Source organism: Chaetodon auriga, chromosome 6 (genome assembly GCF_051107435.1).
Source record: "Chaetodon auriga isolate fChaAug3 chromosome 6, fChaAug3.hap1, whole genome shotgun sequence".
In the NCBI taxonomy this organism is placed as follows: Eukaryota; Metazoa; Chordata; class Actinopteri; order Chaetodontiformes; family Chaetodontidae; genus Chaetodon; species Chaetodon auriga.
This window is the reverse complement of record NC_135079.1, coordinates 11,041,308-11,064,113: the sequence shown is the minus strand read 5'-3', so window position 1 is coordinate 11,064,113 and position 22,806 is coordinate 11,041,308. Positions and strand designations below refer to the sequence as shown.

The 22,806-nt window shown below is 43.3% G+C and overlaps 5 protein-coding genes across 13 annotated transcripts; 3 read left to right on the top strand and 2 right to left on the bottom strand.

Moving 5' to 3' along the window:
• Positions 1 to 46: 46 nt before the first annotated feature.
• LOC143322724 (protein FAM180B) lies at positions 47 to 847 on the bottom strand. The gene is made up of 3 exons (XM_076734111.1): positions 775 to 847; positions 515 to 588; positions 47 to 394 (listed from the first exon to the last, which is right to left on the bottom strand). The coding sequence occupies exons 1-3, from the start codon at positions 845 to 847 to the stop codon at positions 47 to 49; spliced, it is 495 nt and encodes a 164-aa protein (XP_076590226.1).
• A 1,017-nt stretch (positions 848 to 1,864) lies between these two features.
• Positions 1,865 to 5,627, top strand: kbtbd4 (kelch repeat and BTB (POZ) domain containing 4). Its single transcript, XM_076732066.1, has 5 exons — positions 1,865 to 1,933; positions 2,865 to 3,339; positions 3,430 to 3,571; positions 3,849 to 3,955; positions 4,068 to 5,627. Exons 2-5 carry the CDS (start codon positions 2,878 to 2,880, stop codon positions 4,926 to 4,928), a joined length of 1,572 nt encoding a protein of 523 aa, XP_076588181.1. The 5' UTR covers positions 1,865 to 1,933; positions 2,865 to 2,877; the 3' UTR covers positions 4,929 to 5,627.
• Positions 5,628 to 6,857: 1,230 nt separating this feature from the next.
• Positions 6,858 to 11,483, top strand: rapsn (receptor-associated protein of the synapse, 43kD). 8 transcript variants are annotated; one of them, XM_076733611.1, is made up of 8 exons: positions 6,858 to 7,082; positions 7,732 to 8,070; positions 8,752 to 8,910; positions 10,125 to 10,223; positions 10,310 to 10,432; positions 10,532 to 10,585; positions 11,110 to 11,309; positions 11,391 to 11,483. In XM_076733611.1, the coding sequence occupies exons 1-8, from the start codon at positions 6,858 to 6,860 to the stop codon at positions 11,461 to 11,463; spliced, it is 1,272 nt and encodes a 423-aa protein (XP_076589726.1). In that variant the 3' UTR covers positions 11,464 to 11,483. The 8 variants fall into 8 exon arrangements, with proteins under 8 accessions (XP_076589726.1, XP_076589734.1, XP_076589730.1 ...); XM_076733619.1 differs by lacking the exon at positions 7,732 to 8,070 and having other exon boundaries at positions 6,891 to 7,082; XM_076733615.1 differs by lacking the exon at positions 8,752 to 8,910 and having other exon boundaries at positions 6,891 to 7,082.
• A 2,149-nt stretch (positions 11,484 to 13,632) lies between these two features.
• Positions 13,633 to 16,028, top strand: LOC143321651 (zinc-binding protein A33-like). The gene is made up of 6 exons (XM_076732106.1): positions 13,633 to 14,025; positions 14,393 to 14,488; positions 14,686 to 14,916; positions 15,175 to 15,197; positions 15,279 to 15,397; positions 15,478 to 16,028. Exons 1-6 carry the CDS (start codon positions 13,633 to 13,635, stop codon positions 16,026 to 16,028), a joined length of 1,413 nt encoding a protein of 470 aa, XP_076588221.1.
• Positions 16,029 to 16,588: 560 nt separating this feature from the next.
• On the bottom strand, positions 16,589 to 22,803 carry ighmbp2 (immunoglobulin mu DNA binding protein 2). 2 transcript variants are annotated; one of them, XM_076734166.1, is made up of 16 exons: positions 22,652 to 22,803; positions 21,964 to 22,046; positions 21,617 to 21,786; positions 21,329 to 21,524; positions 21,136 to 21,233; positions 20,873 to 21,036; positions 20,511 to 20,711; positions 20,259 to 20,406; positions 19,996 to 20,170; positions 19,607 to 19,789; positions 19,099 to 19,217; positions 18,917 to 19,011; positions 18,631 to 18,754; positions 17,704 to 18,519; positions 17,411 to 17,610; positions 16,589 to 17,218 (listed from the first exon to the last, which is right to left on the bottom strand). In XM_076734166.1, the coding sequence occupies exons 2-16, from the start codon at positions 22,038 to 22,040 to the stop codon at positions 17,027 to 17,029; spliced, it is 2,958 nt and encodes a 985-aa protein (XP_076590281.1). In that variant the 5' UTR covers positions 22,041 to 22,046; positions 22,652 to 22,803; the 3' UTR covers positions 16,589 to 17,026. The 2 variants fall into 2 exon arrangements, with proteins under 2 accessions (XP_076590281.1, XP_076590280.1); XM_076734165.1 differs by having other exon boundaries at positions 22,626 to 22,697.
• Between the last annotated feature and the right edge of the window lie 3 nt (positions 22,804 to 22,806).

The following is a 22,806-nucleotide window of genomic DNA, read 5'->3' as shown; positions in this document are numbered from 1 at the left end:
GTTTATTGCATACACCTTTAACTCATACAGAATGGCAGCATGTGTGTCATGCATAACTGAAAAGATAACTTCCACGCAGGTCATGGACCGTGACATTTGCCAGCTGGAGGAGCACTCCGCCCCAGGCCTCCTGCTCTTCCTCTCTCTCCTGATGCCGGGCCTGGTGGGCAGAGTACACCATGCTCAGGACAAGACTCTCAAACTGAGCCTGACTCAGCGGCCTCCTCCTCTGAGCCTGCAGCCCGGCCACCATCTGCACCATGGAGCTCCGGCTTCTGGGGATGTTGTCGTTGATCTGAGACAGGAAAGCCCGCCCCGACCTCATCGACGCCAGCTCCTTGTCCAGCAGGACGATGTTGTTGTCCTGGTCCATCTCTACCCCGCCCAGCAAGAACTGCATGCAGAATAGCAAAAGAAATATCCACCATTTACTCTGGAATAAAAACAGCAAGATGTTTATCTGCATGTAGATTTATGTGCCTTTAGACAATTAACTCCAAAATGAATCAAGTACCTCAAACATCAGGTTTGGATCAGAGAGAGATGAGCCAGTTGTTTGAGAAATTGGATTTTTGCCCGCAGCCACATCTAAAGTAGAAAATACTGAAGTCTTACTGCAATGTAACTGAAATTAATCAGTGCAGATAAACTGTCGGTGCCTGCAAACACTGACACAGTACTGCAAATTAAACTGCATGCACTATCATTATATAACAGCCTAGAAAATTCTGTCTTCATCACACAGTACTGCTGAAAGATGTTGTTTCTACTTACCTTGCAGAGTTTGCTCAAACCAAAGCCACAGAATGAGCTGAAAGCAGATATTAAGTTGTATTTTCATAGTCATCCTCCTCTTGAATTTTTTACCGACAGATAATGCACCACATCCATCTCACCTCTGCTCTCTCTCGCCTATTTTGCGAACCCCGAGAGAAGCGACTCAGCCTGAATACCACACATTTTTCCACCTTGGAAAAAAGCACCAAAAGCCAGTTGGCTGCAGTGCAGAGCAGACAGCAATACTTTTTTAATTTCTGGTTCTTTTTATCCTGCATGCAGGACTTTGAACTAGCAAGACCCCAAAGTTCACAGAGCCAACTAACCTGTTCATCATCTATTCTGCGAAATACAAACATGTCGGACATTACTTGAGTAATGCATTTTCCCAGTATATTCACTCTGAACAACAAATAAATTGATGAATAAAACAGCCCACAATGTCAGTACCAATTAACTGAGGGTGAGGGTCCTTCCCAACATAAATAAGTCCACTCAAGATAGAGGTTTTATGGTATTTTGTCATTCAGAGGCTGAAAAGATATTGTAAGCAAATTTCTTTCATTCTCCTTTGTCGACTAAGGGCTTAACATTAAGTATACCCCCCAAATTTAACTATTAATTAATTAATTAATTAATTAATTAATATAACAAAAAATTCAAATTTTTGTGCTTTATAAAAGCTCCAGTTTAAACAAACATCACACTCAGTGGATAAGGTCAGCTCTGAAAAGATAGCCTGCACTACAGTCTCAGTATCTGTATCACAGAATCCACAGGTGTTATTATCTTAATGAAACGTTTTATGGAAGATTTCAGTGGATGGAAAAATTGCATTCAAGATTTTAAAGCTCACCTCTTTGGCTTTATGTGAAATTGCATAAGATACAATATAACCTTAAAACCTCATGCATGTGGTGAAGATGCTATACAGTAGATGCTGTTTAAAAAAATGCATAATTTTTAGAGGTTCATATAGCATCATCTACATTTAGACGGTGTATTTACAAAATAACTGTAGTAACGCAGTTTCACCACATGGAGGCAGTAGCACCCATTGATACCATTGCGTCATTTCATAACTGACAATGAAAAGTTTATTTACTTCCGGTGAAGAGTTCAGCTGCACCTGAATGGTAAAGTAGTGGAAATAAAGGTAACCACGCTTGTTTAGCATTCATGGTTTAAATGTTAGAAATCTTTTGTCTCATTTCCACCCCTAGTTATAACTTTACCTTTACGCTGAATTTTCACTTGTGGCAACGTTAGCCAGCTACCATTAGCTGCTGTGGGTGCTAACGTAAACACAGCTAGCTTTAGCAGAGCATAGCCAGTCAGTAGCTAAACGTGTACACTTGTATGAGCTATGAATTGGCGTCTGTTGTTCATCTGATGTCAAGCTTATTTGAGATCAGATGTTGTTAAATGGGACATCACATAACATGCAGAGATTTCGATACTGTCTCAAAAAGCATATCGGGTGTTTATTTATGTTGTCTCTTACTGGTAGTTGTCCAATATTTACCCTTTCCTAGTTGAAATAAATGGGGTGGTGATGATTTTAAAAAGTGAATAGAAACACTTGTAAGTAACACAGTGTAACGCAACACAGCGCCACAAAATATATCATCCAAAATCATAATAATACTGAATCAACACCAGAGCTAAAGGGAGACATCACCCACGCCGATGTATCTGGCATATTTTTGCTATTTTTTGTCTGGGTATGTCGGCTGATTACAGATTTTTTTTTAAGTTAATTATATAAAGTATATTGCATGATCTCAAGTAAAAAATAAGAATAATTATCAAAAATGCTTATCGTTTATTTATGTTAAAATTATTATTGGCTGATTTGTTGTCATCACCCTCCAATACCACATCCATATCGGTCTCTAGTATCAGTTTGGCGAAAAACAACATCTACAGCCCTCAACAGTTTCAACAACATCTGATCATTATAACTTGACAAAGGCAGGATTTATTGCAGGGCTTTTGTGTTGGACTACATTAGTTTTAGCGAGACGTGTCTTATAAACTGATAACTGGGTCTAAACGGAGTCTATGCTGTTCTGTGACTTTGTCAGGTGAGCAGCAAAGATGGAGTCCAGCGAGGACGGGGGCCTCAGTGTTGGGGGCTCTGTGGGAGAGGAGAACTACTTTCTGGGATACACCTTCACCGACCGCTCCCACTCCAGCCGGGTTGTAAAGAGCATCATGGACCTGTGTCTGGAGGACGGCCTGTTTGCTGATGTCACTGTCACTGTGGACAGCAAAGAGTTTCATCTGCACCGGCTGGTGCTCTCGGCGCAGAGCAGTTTCTTCCGCTCCATGTTCACCTCCAACCTCAAAGAGTCCCACAACCGCTCTATTGAGCTGAAGGATGTCAGTGCCACCGTCTTCCAGCTGCTGATTGACTACATCTATCATGGCACAATTAAACTGAGGGTGGAGGAGCTGCAGGACACCTATGAGATGGCAGATATGTACCAGCTAACTGCACTGTTTGAGGAATGCTCCCGCTTCCTCTCACGGACAGTCGAGGTCAAGAACTGCCTGCAGGTGATTCACTGTTTCTCGCAAGCCTTGTAGTCTATGCTACTTAGTCATACTCGTGTTGAATTAGTTTTGTGATTACCTGTTTTTGCCCAGGTGATGTGGCTCGCGGACAGACACAGTGACCAGGAGTTGTACACTGCAGCCAAGCACTGTGCTAAAATCCACTTGGCCCAGCTGCATCAGGCCGAAGAATTTCTTAATCTGCCCCTCTGTCTGCTCTTGGACATCATCAAAGGTGCTACCCATTGCTGTCTTATCATATTTTTGTAATTATTAAGATTTGCAAAAAAAGATATTCCTGTAACCTTGAACTTTTTATGGGGCGTCCTTGTAGCCAAATAGTTAAGGCAATTATGATATGACCACAATGCCCCTGGTATGCACCACCCGTCTCACCACCCCAGTTTCCTACCTGCCTCTACACTATTAACTATGCAGTAAAGATGAAATGTAATGGGTACACATTTTATGAATGTGACTTAGTCGGCTCTGTGCTTGTTTCTACTCCACAGATGGCGTGCCGAGCTCCCAGAATCCTACAGTGGCCATCGAGTCGTGGATAAACCACAACAAGGTGGAGAGAGAGGAGTTTTCTTGCATCCTTCAAGAAAATCTCAAGGTAACATCCTTTCATCTAGAGCTGAGAGGAACTATTGATGGAGAGGGTGCTCTCATCTCATGTCTGCTGTAATTCTTCTCATCACCGCTGTCTTTATCTTGTATGTCTACAGGAAATCGGTGAGAACGTCCACATTTACCTGATTGGTAAAGAGGAGACACGGACTCACTCCCTGGCTGTTTCACTTCACTGCGACGAGGACGATGCGATCAGCGTGAGCGGCCAGAACAGTTTATGCCATCAGATCACTGCAGCCTGTAAACACGGAGGAGACCTGTACGTGGTGGGGGGGTCTATACCTCGCCGCATGTGGAAGTGCAATATGCACACCATGGACTGGGAGCGCTGTGCCCCACTGCCCAGAGACCGCCTCCACCATACCATGGTCTCTGTCTCTACTGAGGATGCTATCTACTCACTGGGAGGTAAGACGTTGCAGGACACACTCTCTAACGCCGTCATCTACTACACAGTGAAGGACAACATGTGGACAGAGACCAGCCAGCTGGACACTGCAGTGTCAGGGGCTGCTGGCGTTAACCTGGGAGGCACCATCTACCTGCTCGGAGGAGAGGAGAACGACATGGACTTTTTTACTAAGCCATCTCGACTGATTCAGTGCTTTGACACCGCCTCCCAGAAGTGTCAGATCAAACCTTACATGCTGCCGTTCGCGGGCTGCATGCACGCTGCGGTCCACATGGACGTGATCTTCATCGTAGCAGAGGGAGACTCCCTGGTGTGCTACAACCCTCTGCTGGAGAGCTTCACCCGCCTGCGCTTCCCTGAGGTGTGGAGCTGCGTTCCTTCTCTGTGGAAGGTGGCAAGCTGTAATGGCTGCATTTACGTCTTCAGGGACAAGTGTAAGAAAGGTGACGCAAACACGTTGAAGTTTAACCCGGCCACGTCGGTCGTCTCCGTTATCAGAGGAATAAAAATCCTCCTCACAAACTGGCAGTTTGTTTTGGCCTAAACTGTCCTCCGGATGTCCACGCTGTGGTCCACAAACTGGCCACAGAGAATCAGGGAAGACTGTTGGGTAACTTACCATGACTTCACTGTCAGACATCCTGAGAGGAGACCTGCCCTAAATGTATTAAACCAGCTGGTTTCTGTGTCACTCCTTTCATTCTGACTTCACCACCAGACCAGTAGAAACAATTCAGCACTCTGTGTGTGTGTGTGTGTGTGTGTGTGTGTGTGTGTGTGTGTGTGTGCGTGCGTGCGTGCGTGCGTGCGTGCGTGCGTGCGTGCGTGCGTGCGTGTGTGTGTGTGTGTGTCACTTGCTTGTATTTGTGTGTCTCATTGTGGATCCCTTAGCTGAGAAGTCAAATAGTTTGTGATGATGCTGTAACCAGTGATGATCTAACCCACATTGTTTCCCTGTGCACTGCCTGTTTATCGACACGCATGAACAACTCCACTGTACAAACCTTGACTGATCATAAAACGTCCGTCAGTATATTGGATGTGAATACGTGTATCATGATGTTGTAGGCTAAATATCCTCAGATGTCAAATTTCAAGTCTTTTAAGAATCATAAACCTGATGACAGACAATGTTTTCTAACTTTTCAATTTTTCACAGTTTCTTGTCTTAAAATGTTATTTTTCAATGTACTGTGTTCAAGTTAAACCGTGAACAGAAATGTTAAATATATCACTGTCGCTACATGCTGTCGCTGTTTGTTTTGATATTCATGGCCCTTTATGCTTTAACAGCCTCTTACTATTAATATTATGCTTATTACTGGGGATTAAGGAGGTTTCATTCTTGCAATTATACAGTGATGGGTTTAGAAATGGCGCAACTGAAAGCTTTGCCTCAACAAAGACATAACTCCCAACAGTATTTATCTTTGGATTAGTAATGCATCTTGTGAATGGCGAGGTGGTAAAGGTGCCTGTTTTGTCCTTGGGAGGGGGAAGAAGGGGTGTTGAAGGAGAGAAAGCTACTACAGAGAGGCCAAAACTTTGATCCCATTGATGTGTTGCAGGAGGCTGTGCAGTTGAAACCCAAACCCAGTAACATGTCAGACTTTGTGAACTATTCTAAGCATCAGTTGCTGACGCCAAGATGAGGGGTGGGGGTTTCTGGGGCCGCATATGCGTCTCCATAAGAACTCCCAATAGGAACTGACGGCCACTACGAGCACCATCTGACATGCAGTCCCTTAATGTTGGGCAATAAAGCTGTTTATAGCCCCCGTATCACAGTTCACAGCCCCACATGTAAGGGTGTGGTCAGGTCCATTTTGTGGATGTGTGTTTTTAATGCTCCAGGGGGTTGTGATGTAAAAATGTGTAGTCCAGTTTGGCCAGTGAGTGAGGGTTGGTGTGAAGGTAGATCGCTAGGAGCTTAAGTGACCTTGGGACTGCTTGCTGAGGGCAGGACAGAATTCCTGAAGGGACACATGGTCTAGAGTGACAAGGCCATCTGCTGTAGCGCCAGCAGTAGGAGGAAGGTGGAGGGGGTTGGACACGGGGGGTGCTGAGAATTCCTTTCGCTGGGGTGTGGAGGGAGTAGATATTCTGGGATATCTCTGCGAGCACTCCACTGGGAAACGTGTTTCTTTGGCATTTTTCAAACGGAAATCTGAGGGAGAATTTTTGAACACTTGATGGCGACATGGGATCATCGCAGGGTTAAATGGGGAAGGCGTTTTTCCGGCTCTCTGCGACACGATTGGTGATAATGGTCTTGGTGTGTTGCCGTTTTGCCTCGGTGGATCCAGTTTCCTCTCCGTCTCAGCACAGCCGGAGCTGAGAGAGCGGGATCTGCTAGGCCGTCTGGCTCCGACCTCTGAGAGGATCATCTTCAAGGGATCTTCTTTGGAGCTGTACTGTGCATGGCAAGGATCTACTTTCTTGCTGCCTCACCGAAATTGCATGGCCTAAACGAATGAATATTTTTATGAGGCGCCTTGCACCAGAGATGGGCCAGGACCAAACCAAGCAGCAGATAGAGAAGGGCCTGAGGTTGTATCAGTCCAATCAGACAGACAAAGCCCTCCATGTCTGGACAAAAGTGCTGGAGAAGACCTCAGATCCTGGAGGGAAGTTCCGGGTGTTGGGGTGCCTGATCACAGCTCACTCAGAAATGGGAAAATATAAAGATATGCTCAAGGTAAGAACACTTGAGTTAACCAGAGAACATGTAATCAGCGTTCAAGGTTTATTTTAGGGGAAATACAATATTCCTACTCTAAATAGCTGTGTTGTCATTTGGTTTCAATAATTCATGTGAAGACATTTCTCACAGTTTTAATACTGTGTGATCATATTTTGTTATGCAACCCGCAGTAGTGTGTGTGTATGTGGGTGGGTGACGCTGAATGCCAACGTATATCTCATCAGTGTTATATGTCATCATGTTTGCAGTTTATGCTGTAGCGGCATTTTAACATTTCCACGACGTCCAAGTGATTATTGAACGTAAAGAGGTCAAAGGTCACCGTCTTGGTTCCATTTACAGTGATCTTGAGAAGCATGGGTTAATTTGTGGCTTCCACGCGATGCAGAGTAAATAAGTGCCCTGCAACCTGAGTATCAGTGTGGGGTGTCTTGTTGACATAATCATCTTAACTCAAGCGGCACCCACTCTCTTTCACACAGCTTTAATGAAGGCTTTAAAAAGTAGAGGCCTTATGTCTTTGAATAAATCTATCATATCATTCCTCTTTTACCCAGCACCTATTTGAATTTAACACTCAACATCCATCTTATTATTCACAACTCGCCTGCAAGTTTTCCATCACCTTACGCTCTCTTTGCAGTACGCTCTCGATCAAATCGACACAGCCAGAGAAATGGAGGACCCAGACTACTTGACAGAGGGCTACCTGAACTTGGCGCGCAGCAACGAGAAGCTGTGCGACTTCCAGAAAACGGTGTCCTACTGCAAAACCTGCTTAAACATGCAGGGTACCACCGTTAGCCTGCAGCTCAACGGCCAGGTATGTCTTAGCATGGGCAACGCCTTCCTGGGCCTCAGCGTCTTCCAGAAAGCTTTGGAGAGCTACGAGAAGGCCCTGCGCTACGCCCACAACAACGACGACAAGATGCTGGAGTGCAGAGTCTGCTGCAGTCTGGGAAACATCTATGTCCAGCTGAAGGTGCTTCTTACAAACTAAATGATTGTTCTGAGCTGAAAGTTGATTTAGGTCATTTTAATGCACACTGCACTGCAAATACCACACCCTAGTCTTTGCCCAGCGTTGCCTTTTGGCTTTCTTTAAAAATGATTCTTGCAGGAGGTGTAGTCTGATTGCTGCAGACAGGTAAAACAGCATTGGATTACATGTGTGTCTTAATTATGCAATCAATACTAATGTTGCCAGTCTATTTGCAGAGTATGATAACACTGCAGAGAATCCAAGCAAACATCATCAATGTTTAGCTCATGTAGTGCTGGGCATTGTAAAACACGGGCGGAGTGAGCAGCCTGGCCGGCGCAGGGCTTATGTAGTACCACTGACATCAGAGATTTGTAAGAGTAATCCCTCGGCTTCCCAGGGAGGATTGGTTTCAATGGGATTGTGGTGAAGTAGCGTTTGAAGAATGCACTTTACGTCACATTATTTTAGCAAACAAAACGTGCAGTATTACTGGTCATAACACTGAAGATGCATATATCAAAAATCCTCATTTTCTAAAAGATCATTTGTTTGAATACTGTCATAGGAAGGGAAGTCCATGTAAGTAGTGTCTGAATAGGACGTTTGACTAAGATATGGCCATTTGTGGGCAACAAGTGGACACCAGAGGTCTTGCTCATCAATAATCTCTGCCAACAGGACTATGAAAAAGCCCTGTTCTTCCCCTGCAAAGCAGCTGAGCTCGTCAATGACTACGGCAAGGGCTGGAGCCTCAAGTATCGAGCCATGAGCCAGTACCACATGTCTGTCGCCTACAGGAAACTGGAGCGCCTGCCGGACGCCATGGAATGCTGTGAGGTATTGTTTTATAACCAACACATGATTCCCGTCCTCAGGGATTCATCCCACGAAGACAAACTGGTGCAGCTCTGCGGAGGATGTCACAGTTTTTGTTTCCTCAAAAAGTCGCCTGTTGCCTTCTGGCGTCGGAGCTGCAGATACAGTAGATGTTGTGCAGCCGACAGGTGCAAGCACCAGTTGTTCTGTTGTAGCAGCCTTAGACCTCGACAAAAATATGCTCACAGAGGCGCTGGTTTAAGGTGTTAATGAAGAGGGTCACTTTAGTCTTCACTGTGTTCTAATTATGTACCGAGGGTGAAAAATAACTTGATGTCATTGCCGTGGAGTGTAAAAGTATAGTAACAAGACAGCAGGATGCATTTCAGATTTATTACATTTGCCAAACGCTTTTAGCCAAACAATTTACGCATCTTGTCATAGTTAGAATACCAGCAGACAACAGAGCCAACAGCGAAACAACAACGTCTCACATTCTGCATCACTTCTCAGTCTGGTTAATTTGGAAGTCTGCTGATACCGAAACCGCTAAATGCAATAAGTGCATGCTGCTTGTAAAAGTAGTTTAATAAAATGTAGCTTTTAATTAAATGCACCCTGTAACATATTTGCATCTGTAATGAGACTTAAGGACTTTAGGAGTTTAATAATGCTGTTACATTTAGTGTTATCTACTGATATTAAACCTGACTAAATGGAAACAAACAGACAGGTATGTGCTCTTCAGAGAGGTATACCTGTGATACGTCATTCGTCCTTTTTTACATACGTATATAGTGTGGTGGTGGATGATAATGCTGTAAGTGCAATCTAAGTACACCCAAGGACACACCTGAGGTGCCTAAGAACGTAGGTTGTACTCTCGCAAATCTGTTAAAAATGTACCATTTTGACAGGCGGGAGTATCCAAGAACACAACAATAGTATAATTCTATTATATTTAAGCACATCTTAAATACAACTTTCAACATACTAAAGTGTGTACTCATAATTAAATGCACTTTTTTCTTTAGTTCTTTTGTTTTGTCTACCTGAGCATAAGGTTACAGAGGGAAGGGATGGCGCCTGAGGATGCTCAGTGCACTGTTACGCTTGTATGTTTACCCATTGGTGCTGGTTATTGTAGACTCTTAAAGAAAAGGTGATTTCAGCAGAGCTTTGGTATCACACGCGAGGAGGTCAGACAAACTCCTCTCTCCTGCCTCTGTCAACAGGAATCCATGAAGATTGCTCTGCAGCATGGTGACCGTCCTCTGCAGGCTCTGTGCTTACTGAACTTTGCAGACATACACCGCTCCAGGCATGACGTTGATGTAAGGTGAAACGTTTTGACTCAAATATTCATTTTTTTTCCATCTATATGGTGAGCTTTATCTGGTATTTCTCTTCATCCATCCAGAAAGCATTCCCTCGCTACGAGTCTGCACTGGCTATCATGACTGAGATCGGAAACCGGCTGGGACAAACACAGGTCTACCTGGGAGTTGCGAAGTGTTGGCTTGGGCAGAAAGAATTTGACAAAGTACTTACAATTATGTATAAATCTCAGCAGCAAAATATGACTGACAGAATTGTTTTATGTATATTTATGGCACACCCTCCACCACTGTTTGTTTTCCAGGCTCTTGACTCGTTGCAGCGAGCACAGGAATTGGCAGATGGAATGGGAAACAAGGTAACTGATGCTCCTTAAACAGGACGAACCACACATTTAGAGCTGCAGCGATTAGCCCGTTAATCAATAAGTCGATGGAAAATTAATCAGTAACTATGTTAATAATCCAATAATCATTATAGTAATTTGTTAAGTAAAATGCCATTTGCACTCTTGACTTACTGTCACACACAGTGGTGGAAGAAATACTTCAATAAAGTGAAAGTCCTGCAAAATGTATACTCGTGACGCCCAAACATTCAACTGAAGGAATAAGAAGAAAAAACATTTTAGACTGGAGGAGTTACTTCAGCTACTTTCCACCACTGGACACACGCAAACGTAGCCTGAATACACTTTAAGACAAAACAATTAATCAAGAAAATACACAGCAAAACGATCGATCGAGAAAATAAGCATTAGTTGCAGCCCTGCACACAACTCAGATAAATCATACAAGCTGGTATGACAGTGCTCACACACACACACACACACGCACAATCTATATGTGACATTGACGGCCTGTTTCTGGTATGTGTCTGAAGCTTTGTACACTGAAGGTTCACTGCCTGAGTGAAGGGATTTATCGAAGCCGGGGGCAGCAGGAGGAGCTCCGAGAGCAGGTGGTGAAGTTCCTGCAGTGTGTCGAGGAGCTGGAGCTCTACTGCGGCATGTGTGGAGAGTCCATCGGGGACAGGGACCAAAAACTGCAGGCCTTACCCTGTTCCCACATTTTCCATCTCAAGTGGGTGTTCTAGCATAGAGCACTGTTGCCTTTCATTGTTTTTGACACATGAAGTGACGCCTGGCTGTTTTATCCTCTCAGGTGTCTGCAGACAAACGGGACAAAGGGTTGTCCTAAATGTTTCAAGTCCTCCATGAAGCCTGCGTTCGTGTGATTGTGAGACCGCGTTCGTGCGTTGGATCTGCAGAACACAGCATGACGCCTCGCAGGCTCCTGACTTATCCGAGAGAAGCAGGCAGCCTCGGGATGTGCTGAAGATTTGAGGAGTGATGATTCACTGCTCTGTGCAGAGGATGCTGAACTGAACCCAGAGTGTCGCAGAGTGCGGCTCTGAGGACACAATCAAGGCATCCGCCTCATTGACAGACAGACGGTCTGTGAGTTACAGCCGACTGAGGAGGAACAGTGCCACATTTCACTATAAGCTGAAGAAGAAAGAATCTGCTTTGTCTCTGGCGACCGGCCATTTGTTGCAGAATTTGAATCTGGACGAATATGGACGTCCAAAGAGCATTTATATCTTGTATTTGCTATTTTATGCATTAGAATTGTTTATTAGAATCAAGATGAAATGATCTTCAGTCGTATCTCCGTAATCGTAGTCACAGGATTTGTTATATTACCTTTTACAGAACATCCACAGAGCCATTTCTGAGTTGAACTGATTTCATACATGGTATATTTATTATTGTATTCATGTACATACTATTCTCATGTTAATGTTTTGAAAGTTTGATTTATTTGAGGTGTTTTGTAAAATCTAACAACGAACTAAAATCTCTTAACCATTCAAAAACTAGTATGTCTTTACAAAACAGGTACATGCAGCTGTTTTTTTGTTTTGTTTTGTTTTGTTTTCCTTATTCACTGAGATTAAGGAGCAGGATCAACACACATTGTGTTCATAGAAATTCCTTTTCTGTCCATTTGGGAATGTTTTACTCTTAAGTCATCAGCATAATAATGTGGAGAAGGAAACCTATTGGGAAAGGATCTTCTTTGACCAATCACACACTCGTCAAATGATTAAGTAGAGCAGATGCACACAGTATGTTTTAATGTAGTGTCTTCATACTTGTAGTCACATGTAAATATTAAGTAATTGGTAAAATCTTGATAGTCAGGTGGAGATTATTTACATGACGCCAAAAAAGAGAGCTATCACATCATTTATCGTTGCATGTTTTACTCACAATGCCAAGCAACAGGGTTGGATTACATCAGATAATGAATCCACCAAACTGTGTATTTACTTATTTCATACTTGCTTATTACAGTGTTATATATTAGTTCAATTTATTTTAGACATATTGTGATTTGAGGGGAAAAAAGCCATATTAATTAAAAATGATCATGGCCTAAATAAGGTTTTTTGTACACAGCAGATTTTCCTCCAGAACTCTTAAAAGCCTTGAAATTGATTAAGTTAATTGTTTGCTTGGTACAGCGAAGATAAAAGCATTTAAATATTATGAAGCCCTTTTGAGACATTCACTGTCAAATCATCAATCCTGAGGAAAACACACCACACTGTGGCTTTAAAATATGAAACTTTTCTCTCTCCATACAACATGTGAGTGGGTTGACTGCATGAGAAGAGAGAGAGACCAACACATTTACCTTTACTGCACAAGCACTTACGTTTCTCATTCTGAGAGCACGTCACTACTTGACCTCCCACCTGAACGGCACCTGGCTCTTGTCTGAGGTCCCAAAACACGCTGATTCACTGTCTGTTTACCTGTAGTGCAGTCAATGTAAAGCATAGACACTATCTACACGTTCTGTGCTTGGTTCTGGGGTATAAATATGATTGAACTGACAGCAGAGCCACTCATCTATCACGGTTTAAACTACCTCTGTTTTTGCCTCTAAGCTTTGCCTTCCTCAGAGGATGAATGCAGTATAACAGGACATTTAAGTACATGTAGAATTGTTATGTTTTTCTAGACATCGCGTTGATATAACCATGATTTTAATGATTCAGAGTCTGACTAAAATGCATTGTTAATATATTTATGCATTGAGTCAAACCATGGTACTGTGTTGCATATGGAAACATCTCATCATGAACAATAAAGTGCACCGAAAGTCAATATAAGTGTCCTGCTGCTATTGACTATTTGTATTGTGTGTTGTGTCTGCTACTGTGACTTATTAACAGATGACAGCTTTGACATACAAGATGTTGTCGTACTAGTTTGCCAACATTTACAGAAGTTTCAACCATGTGTTCTGGGTTGTCCCGCCTGAAGTCACTACACCTGAAGAGCAGGAAGAAACATTTCCTGTAACCGCAATTCACAGGAACACTTCAAACCTGATGGCAGCCACCAGCTCACCCTCCGAAGAGGACTTACTTTGTCCTCAATGCTCTAACATTTATTGCCTCCCGGTTCTCCTGAAATGCGGCCACAATATCTGCAGAGTTTGTTTACAGAAATTCTGGGAATGGAAAGGATGTCGAGAATGTCCTGTGTGTCGCACCGTGTCTGTCCCTGGGAGGCCTCCTATCAATTTGGCACTAAAGATAGCTGCAGACGAATATCAGGTGCAAAGAGCCGGTGGGAATCAAGAAGTTTGCCGCCTTCACAACGAGAAGCTGAAGATTTTTTGTCAGAATGACGAAGAGCCCATCTGTCTGGTGTGCCAAACATCAAAACAGCATAAAGTTCACGAGTGCTGCCCGGTGGAGGAGGCGGCGGGACAGAAGAAGGTAGGGTAAAAATAGAAAGTGGTAAATAACAGGGGGATTGACTGTTCATCCGCTCACAAAACACAGAATTCAATTAGTTATCTGTGAGAACAAAGATCTGTTGTGACTGTGGTTGTTATTTTTTATTCTCATTATTGATTAACGTGCCATAAGTTTCCTCAATCAGTCAATAGTAAACGTCAAAATAGTGACAAATGGCCCAGGTGACATCCTCTGATTCAAATGAAATAAAATCAAGTTTACAATGATGTAAAACAGAGAAAAGCTGCAAATTGATTACTTAAATAGTTGCTAATTAATTTTCTATCAATCGATTGATTGATTCAGCTCCAGATTTTAACTGATGACTCTTCTGTGAATGCCTCAGCCTGAAATTTCCACCATGCTGGAGTCCCTGAGGAAGAAGCTCAAAATACTGAACAAGACAAAGGAGCACTGGGAGGAAACAAAACGCTATATCACGGTAAAAGGGGGTACACTCATTGAATGCATCATTACATGACATGGGCTGTGCGAGGTTTACTGTGTTAACACTCTAATGCTGAATCTCACATGTGTGACTGTTCGTGAGCGTCGTACTGAGAGGAAAATCTGTCAGCGCGCCACAAAGACATTCCTTTTGTTTACTGCTAAGAATAACCAGCTCCCTCAACATGACAGACTCAAGCTGATCAAAACGAGAAAGAAATCAGGGAGGAGTTCGAGAAGCTACACCTGTTCCTTCGGGAGGAGGAAAAGTGCAGGCTGAAGGTGCTCAAACAGGAGGAGGAAATCAAGAGGCGGGTGATGTGCGAGAAGCTGGAAACCATCGAGGACCAGATCAAAACCCTCTGCTCCACTATCAGCGATGTTGAGTCGGCTCTCGGAAAAACGGATTTAGCATTTTTGCAGGTACATTTACAGCCAGTATTTACATAACATGATAGAAGTTTGTCACCAACACCTGCGCTTTCACCACATGTGCTCCAACATAATTATCCATCACCTCCATTACCAACTTTATGTCGATGATACACAAATGTGGTGTACATATAGTGTGGTGATACATATTGTGTGATTTTGACCTGAAAAACCTCTGACTGGGTGCAGGTCTGTCACCAATACTCTGATATTACTCTGCATTTCTTCACTTTCTTTCTGTGACTTTAGGACTACAAGCAGACAAAGAAAAGGTATGCACTTCTCACAATCTGCAAAAATTAGCACTATCTGTCAAGATAAGACAATATTGTAATTATTATATCGTGTTTCAGGGCGAAATGCAACATTCGAGAGCCGGAGTGTATCAGAGATATCCTGATTAACTCTGCAACGCACCTGGGATTACTTAAATTTGGGGTATGGAAGAAGATGATGAGCCTTGTCAAATATGGTGAGTAAGCAGATGATGGCCTGGGTCACAGTTTACGATGACGAAGCTTCAGTGTTTCTGAGCCTTGTTTACACTTTCAGTTCCCATCACTCTGGATCCAAACACGGCCCAGTCCAACTTAAAGTTCTCCGAAGAGCTGACGTGTGTGCAGTACAGCAATAAGCAGCCCTTACCTGACAACCCTGAACGCTGCACCAGCCGTGTGTGTGTGCTGGGAGCCACCGGCTTCACATCTGGAAAGCACAGCTGGACCGTGGAGGTGGGCCAGGGTAAGGAATGGTACATTGGAGTGGCCCGAGAGTCCGTCAAAAGGAAGAGCACCGTCTTCCTCAATCCAACCGAGGGCTTCTGGGTGATCGGCCTGTGCAACGGAGACACATTCTGGGCTCAGACCTCGCCTCGCACCAAGCTCACGTTGAAGCAGAAGCCCAAGAGGATTACAGTAAAACTGGACTATGACAAAGGAAAGGTAGTTTTCATCAACGCAGCCGACTTGACAACAATACACACTTTCAGTGAAAGATTCACAGAGAGGATTTTCCCCTTCTTCTCCCCTGGACTGTATGACGAGGAGAAAAACTCCAGCCGGCTGACAATCTGTCCTCTGACAGTAACAGTGGATGTGGAGTAGACTCACATGCAGTAGACACGTGACTCTGTGTGTGTGTGTCTTATAGCTAGATGTACATTTCCTCAAATACTGTACATTAGTACAAATTTGAGGTAGCTGTACTTTGTTTCCATTTTATGCAACTTTATACTTCTACTCTACTTCATCTCAGAGGCAAATATTGCCCTTTTTACTCCACTACACTTTTCTGAAAGTTTCAGTTACTTTGTTAAGTAGTTGTTCATACCCTTCCTGACCAGTGAAAACCACATGTCTACAAATTTGGTGATTTTTTGATTTTTGAACTGAAGGAATAGGTGTTCCTCCTCCTTAAGCTAAATAAACTATGACAAACTCTCTCAGATTAGCTGGAAAATGCATCATCACAGAGCTGAAAACAGGCTGTTTTTCTTGACTTTTCTGAGATCTGTGGTTCTCACAGGACAGCAATGTTACAAACATGATGATCTTATACAATATAAAGGATTGCTGTAGATTAAACTGCCTAACAGCATATAAAGAAGTTAAAATTAGTTCAACCTTAAAAATCTACAGCAGTGAAATGCAACATACACATCAATGCATTAATCCAAGAACATCATTTATAACAGAAAAGCACTTACAGAGACTGTTGTACTTAACAATGAATACTTTTACTTTTCATACTTTAATTACATTTTACTTATAATACTTAGACTTTTTCTTCAGTAAGGTTTTGAAGGCTTTTACTTGTAGTGGAGTATTTTCAGAGTGTGGCATGAGTGCTCTTATTTAAGGATGTGAATATTTTCTCCATCACTGGTCAAAGCTGCTATAATTGACAAAAATGAGGGACGTAGGAAGTCGCACAGTTTAAATACTGAAGAATCAGTGCTTCATTCAACAAATTCAGTTGGAACTGTATCAAACTGTGTATTTGATCAAACGAGACGACCACCGTTTTAAAACATTTAAACTGTTTAATTATGTTCAGAACAAAGTCGTCAGTTCTGTTAATTTATAGAGTTGATTTGGTACCATTAACTGTCCTCTTTTTTTGGTTTCCTCTGTGATGCCATGTCTTTCAGTTTAGAGTCCAGCTTCCTTTGCAGATAGGCTTTCTTATTGGGGTCCATGGATTTGTCTTTCTTCCCACTCCCGGCATAAAGAACGCCTTCTCTGCTTATTCTCATCCGAGCATGAGACTTGGCTTTATCTCCACAGCCGTGAACCTAGAAAAGGTTTATGACGTGACAATCAGATCAAAGAGGCACAAAATCTCAAATTGTCTTACATTTGAGCTTTGACTTATGGTGAAATATCATTAAACTTATAAAGTTCTTTCTTGCACCCATACATTTTCAACAGCAACCTCATTATCAAAGCAACACAAATCCTACTTGCTGTGTCTGCTCCTGTCTCACCTCTGGTATGTGATGACTGAGACAATACTGCCTGTTGCAGAACAGGCAAAGCTGTCCAAGTGTTAGCACAGAAGCTTTGCACTTGACAAAGCTGCACACACTGTCAGCCTTCCTGACGGCAGAGATAAGTGCGTCAAAGTCATCGTCTGGAGTGGCGGCGGCAGCGATGTCGCAGGCGCCTGCCTTTGTTCGGGTCTTTCCTTGGGGAGAAATGGTGGAGTTGATTTGTTGCAAACGTATCAGAGCAGACAGGTTATGAAAACACTTGCAAATCAGATGTTTGTGTGACAAACCTTTGGCTGACTTGGACTTCTTTGATGATGACGCTGGTGGGATGTTGTTGTGTTGCTTTTTTTGCTGAGCGTTTTCTTCCCTTTTCTGCTGTTCCCTCCTCATTCGCTCCAGATGTAAACTTTTCAGGTCTAATGGAGGCTGACACAGCGGCTCGTTTTGGGGTTTTGGGACTGTTTCCTCTTCCTGGACTTCTTCTTCTTGCGTTGGCTCCTCAGCTGGAGTTGACGCTGGGGGCCTGGAGACGGTGATACACCTGTCTTTCCCCTCGCCTTTACTCTCATGCATGAGGCCCAGCTCCTCAGCGACCTGGTGGACCAGCAGGCGGTCATGAGAGTTAAAGGATGATGGAAACTGTAGTTCACTGCGATTTAAGTCCTTCAGAAAGCTCTCCACCTGCTCTCTGATCTCAGCGTATCTGTTCTTGTTCTCCTCCTCAGTCAGTGCTGTTATGCAGGACTTTGTGTGCTTAGCATTAGCAGTGTTCTCATTACCGCTGCTACCTGCGGACTTCTTTTGTCCTTGCTTCGCCTTGCTGTTCGGCTGGTCTTTAACCTTCTGTTTGGTGGACACGGAGCTGCTGGTGGACGTACTGATCTTTGTGTCTTTGTGGTCGCGGGTGTAGTTCTGTGGCACGATGTCTCGGAGATACTCAAACGCTGTTCTGACCTCGCCAAACTCAGTCATGTGACTGATGAGGGACTTCAGGAAAGGGTGATTCTGGACAGTTTGGGTGTCGCACACTACAGCGATGTGACGTCTCGCACGTGTAACGGCCACATTGATCCTTCTGTCCTCCGCCAGAAATCCAACTTCCCCTAAAATAAAACAATGAACAAAGATGTGTGTATATGTGTCAATGAATGCCGCCACTGTTCACAGTGTGGCAGAAACAGACACAACCTCACAGAAGAAAAAAAAAAAAAGACCTTTTCTGTTGGAACGAACTAACGACAACACCACGGCCTCCTTCTCTCTGCCCTGAAATCCATCCACTGACTTTATCTCCAGCTCTGGATGCCTCACGGAAAGTTTCTGACGCAGAAGATCGACCTTTACAGAGATAAAAAGTAAAAAAAACACACACGTTAGCCTACCAAGTTTCATGATGATTCCTGTCAAATGCTGACAGGACGTACAAAGAATAAAGTTTTACACAGTACAATAGTAGAGGTTAAGATGTATTTTACTGAACAGGTCAAATCAGTGACTTACTTGTAGGTTGTACGGAGCAATAACAGCTATGTCTTTAGCTTTAAGCCCAGCTTCAGTCAAGGCCTTTATGTGCAGTTCAACAATGTCCACCTCACCTGAGGATACAGTGAACATCCTGTTAGATCCCACAACACAGTAAATGTAATAAAGTAATTTTATTTTTAACAATAAAACCGGCGAACCTTGATTGCCTTTGGACTGCTCGTCTGTGACCTCCATCTCACTCAGACCGCAGCCTGCAGTGTCGATGAGCAGCAACGGCGTGCTGGTCTCTTCAACGCAGGCGACTCCTGGTAGATCTCTTTTACATCAAACACATAATGTTTGATGGATCATCATCAGTGGCAGAAAGTACATTTACTCTTGTACTGTACTTGTACTTGATTAACACTTCACTTATTTGCCAGCTTTAGTTACAAGTTACTCAAAAAATTTAGATTTTTACACACAAAATGTGTGAAGAGTTTATAAAATATGACATTTTCAAACTACACAGCAGTTTACACTAGTAAACTGCATACTTGTTAGTGATTAAGTACATTGTCCTGATCATACTTGTACTTAAGTCAGTAATGTAGACTAATGCTGACATCCACTTTTAACACAGTTTGGTATTAGTACTTTAAAAAATCACTTGCTCCACTGTTGGTACCAAAATGAGATACTTCCCATCACCAAGCTCACACTCACTTTAACAGGTGTCTCTCTACAGAGCTGTGAGCCGTTAGCCTTCCCTGGTACATCTCTTTGGAGGCCCACTCCATGATGGCGCTGTTCATGCGGTACTGAACTGTTAGCATGCGGACCACTGAGTCCCCGTACATCTGGATAAGTCTCTCCATCAGACTGAGGGACAGGCCTTTTGATGCAGCCCTGCGGAGTACAAAAAGAGAGCAATGAGCAGCAAAACACAAACATAATCTAACGCGATCCTACAAAAGGGCCTGAAAACACATTTCTCAGTCAGCCTCTTACTGTGACTGATGGGATCATACAAGAACTCACATTTCTATATAAGAATCAGGAATCAGCAACATTTAAGCTCTTAAAAAGGACGGAGGAAAACCTGTTTCCTTTACGTTTGTGACTTGATTGTAGGTGGTAACTGCTTGTAGTCTCCGGCCAGAACGCACTTGCGCGCTCTGAGCAGGGCGATCCAGCAGCCGCTCTCTAGGGCCTGAGCGCACTCGTCTATCACCACCCAATCAAAATGCTCTGCTGGAAGGAACTTCAGAGGGCCGTCATCGCAAGCACCTGCAGACACAGACGAGTGCTCCGTGACTGCCTTTCATCATCACTGCAGCAACTGAATATCAGTTTCTACACTCGAGCCACGACTGACCTGTGTTGGTTGATAACACAACATCAGCACTTTTTAGGATCTGGGTGATTGCTGTGGCTTCTCTGGTTTTCAGCTCTTTTCTGAGCTCCCCAATTTCCCTTTTGAAGTTCACCCGCTCTCCTTTCTCACGCATCTTCTTCATTCCCAGCTTGAAAAAAAATATACAAAACATTACAACACAAAAAAATCAGGGTTGTACAGATCAATCAAGATGGCACAAATGTCAGCAGGAGCACACACTAAAATACTTACAAAAGCTTTATCGATGTCTTTACGGATGTCAGTGATGATGTTTGCGTTGTCACTCTGAGCGAGGATGGCGTCTAGTGAGTGTTTCTGTATGGACTCCAGCAGTCTGGCAGGGTGTCCCAGCCTCAGGACCTTCGCCTTGCACCGAGCTAACCTCTCCACTAAATTATCCACAGCCACATTAGAGGGCGCGCAGCACAGGACCTGCACAGACAGAGAATTCAAACATGAAAATGAGCCTGTCTGTACTGAGATGCTGCAAAGACAACTGCAGCAAGAGATGACAATGAGAGAAATTGTAAGTGAAAAAATCAACAGGAGGAAAATTATTCTCATATATACTCATAAAAATCCACTTTCTGCACCTTTTGGCCTTGTTTGACCGCTTGCAGGATGGTCTCCACCACTGTGGTGGTTTTCCCTGTTCCTGGTGGTCCATGAATTACAGCCAGTTCTCTCTGAGACAAAGCAAAGGACACAGCTTCTCTCTGGGAATCATCCAGGTTCAAGTTAAAGAACTCAACTTCATCTGATGAGGCACAATAGAAAACCAAGAATTAGTGCGTGCAGTGTATGATACATGGTGATCAGGGTGAACAATACGCTTGCTTTGTGAAGTGTGGCTTACTTGGCTGTGACTGAGACGAAGGTTTTGAGTCTCCAAACAGAACATTTATCAGATTGCCAGCTGGTCCGTTGCTGTATCCATTTAATGCATTCAAGGCTCTGCAAGCACAAAACACAGTGAAAACAAGCTGTTTCAACATGTCTTACATGTTCAGAGCAGACATTACAGTGAGTTCATCGCAGGTGTCACTCACTTTTTCATTCGTTTGTAGGTGACATCATTTGCCAACTTTAAGAGGTTGTAAAAAGCATCTGTGTCAAAGCTGAGGCCATCCTTCAAATCATCAAAGGCCACGCTTAAAGATGCTTGGCTGACCCTCGTCACTAATCCTGTGGCAATCTGTGAGGCTGCAGTGCATCCGCCAGTGTCGTACAAGCCAACTATGTCCCCTGTAACAAAAGACATACATGTCACATTAGACAAAATATGACACTTAAGTCACAAAAAACGCACAGATCTTTATTGAGATCCTCCGTCTCACCGGGTCCAAAGCTGTTGCTCGGCAGAGATGAGAAACCAAGATGCCTTCTTGGCTCGAGGATGATGACTGTGCGACCATACAGGCCTGTAGACTGACTCCCGATCTGCAATTTCAGCAGGCAAACTCCTTTATTTTGAAGATCTTTCAGAGAGATGTTCTCTTGCCATATCCTGTGGGCAGAAAACAAGATGCTGTGATTTTATAGAAACAGCTATACAGGAAATTCACTGATTCTACACATAAAGGTCAGTTTTCCTCAAACTAAATAAATAAATCTGCCTGTGCTGCTTCATTTCTGAGCACTCTTTTTTGCATCTGTCCCCCAAATTGAATGTTATTTGACAAACCTGGTCTCCTCTATTTCAGCCTCCCTCTCCTCCTGCAGAAGCTCGAGTGTCTTTGACACAAACTGTTCGACCGCCATCGCTTCCTAAAAACACAGAGAAGACAATCAGTGTTACAGCACAGATCCAAAACGTGCTAGTACTTCTTCACTGAAGATGAAAAACATACAAACCAGATGACCTACTCACTAACTGCTGTTAAGGTTTAATGTTATACACTTGGTCACATTGACTGGTAAAACTTAAGCTGTGGATGGATCAGTTCCTCACTATATACCATACTTAAGCACAGTCTTGAGGTACTTTACGAGAGTATTTTAATTTTATAACCCTTCTTCATACTTCATCACCAACTACAAAGTTTGAATATAGTACTTTGAGGTATTGGCAGCTCTATTTAAGTAACAAGCCTGACTACTTCTTCCACCTCTGACTCTCACAGTCCATGCATTTACCAATATGGTGGTATATACAATCCAAAATTGTGCCTCTCATGTATTATTATATTCGGCTGGAGGTGACGTTAAGAGTAACACATGCGAAGAAAACAGCAGCCGAGTGGTTTGAAATGCGTTATATGTTAAAGTTTCCTCATTCACAGATATGCTGACATGTTAGCTTGCTAGCCACACTTCACTCAAAACCATTTACTTTGGCTAACTTACACTTAGCATGCGACAACGACACTCACCCACTGATGTTAGCCCTGTGGAGAGACACCGGAAGAGCAGAAGACAGAGAAAGAAATGTTAACCATGCCGCACAATTTGGGAATCTCTTGGAAATAGCCTCTATGAGATTACACCAGTTTGTCTGTTTGGCTCTGTCGTCTTCTTTTATTGTACT

Bases quoted from the DNA above. Each gene is read 5' to 3' on its own strand.
- LOC143322724 (XM_076734111.1), bottom strand. From the start codon at position 847: ATGACTATGAAAATACAACTTAATATCTGCTTTCAGCTCATTCTGTGG. The intron at 589-774 runs GTAAGTAGAAAC...TTTCTACTTTAG, and splicing joins GTTTGAGCAAACTCTGCAAG to ATGTGGCTGCGGGCAAAAAT. The intron at 395-514 runs GTACTTGATTCA...TTCTGCATGCAG, and splicing joins ATCCAAACCTGATGTTTGAG to TTCTTGCTGGGCGGGGTAGA.
- kbtbd4 (XM_076732066.1), top strand. From the start codon at position 2,878: ATGGAGTCCAGCGAGGACGGGGGCCTCAGTGTTGGGGGCTCTGTGGGA. The intron at 3,340-3,429 runs GTGATTCACTGT...GTTTTTGCCCAG, and splicing joins AGGTCAAGAACTGCCTGCAG to GTGATGTGGCTCGCGGACAG. The intron at 3,572-3,848 runs GTGCTACCCATT...TCTACTCCACAG, and splicing joins GCTCTTGGACATCATCAAAG to ATGGCGTGCCGAGCTCCCAG.
- rapsn (XM_076733611.1), top strand. From the start codon at position 6,858: ATGAATATTTTTATGAGGCGCCTTGCACCAGAGATGGGCCAGGACCAA. The intron at 7,083-7,731 runs GTAAGAACACTT...CTCTCTTTGCAG, and splicing joins AATATAAAGATATGCTCAAG to TACGCTCTCGATCAAATCGA. The intron at 10,586-11,109 runs GTAACTGATGCT...ATGTGTCTGAAG, and splicing joins CAGATGGAATGGGAAACAAG to CTTTGTACACTGAAGGTTCA.
- LOC143321651 (XM_076732106.1), top strand. From the start codon at position 13,633: ATGGCAGCCACCAGCTCACCCTCCGAAGAGGACTTACTTTGTCCTCAA. The intron at 14,489-14,685 runs GTAAAAGGGGGT...TCAACATGACAG, and splicing joins AAACAAAACGCTATATCACG to ACTCAAGCTGATCAAAACGA. The intron at 15,398-15,477 runs GTGAGTAAGCAG...TTACACTTTCAG, and splicing joins GATGAGCCTTGTCAAATATG to TTCCCATCACTCTGGATCCA.
- ighmbp2 (XM_076734165.1), bottom strand. The intron at 18,755-18,916 runs GTAAGTCACTGA...ATCTCTGTAAAG, and splicing joins TTGCTCCGTACAACCTACAA to GTCGATCTTCTGCGTCAGAA. The intron at 18,520-18,630 runs GTCTTTTTTTTT...GTTTTATTTTAG, and splicing joins AGTTCGTTCCAACAGAAAAG to GGGAAGTTGGATTTCTGGCG.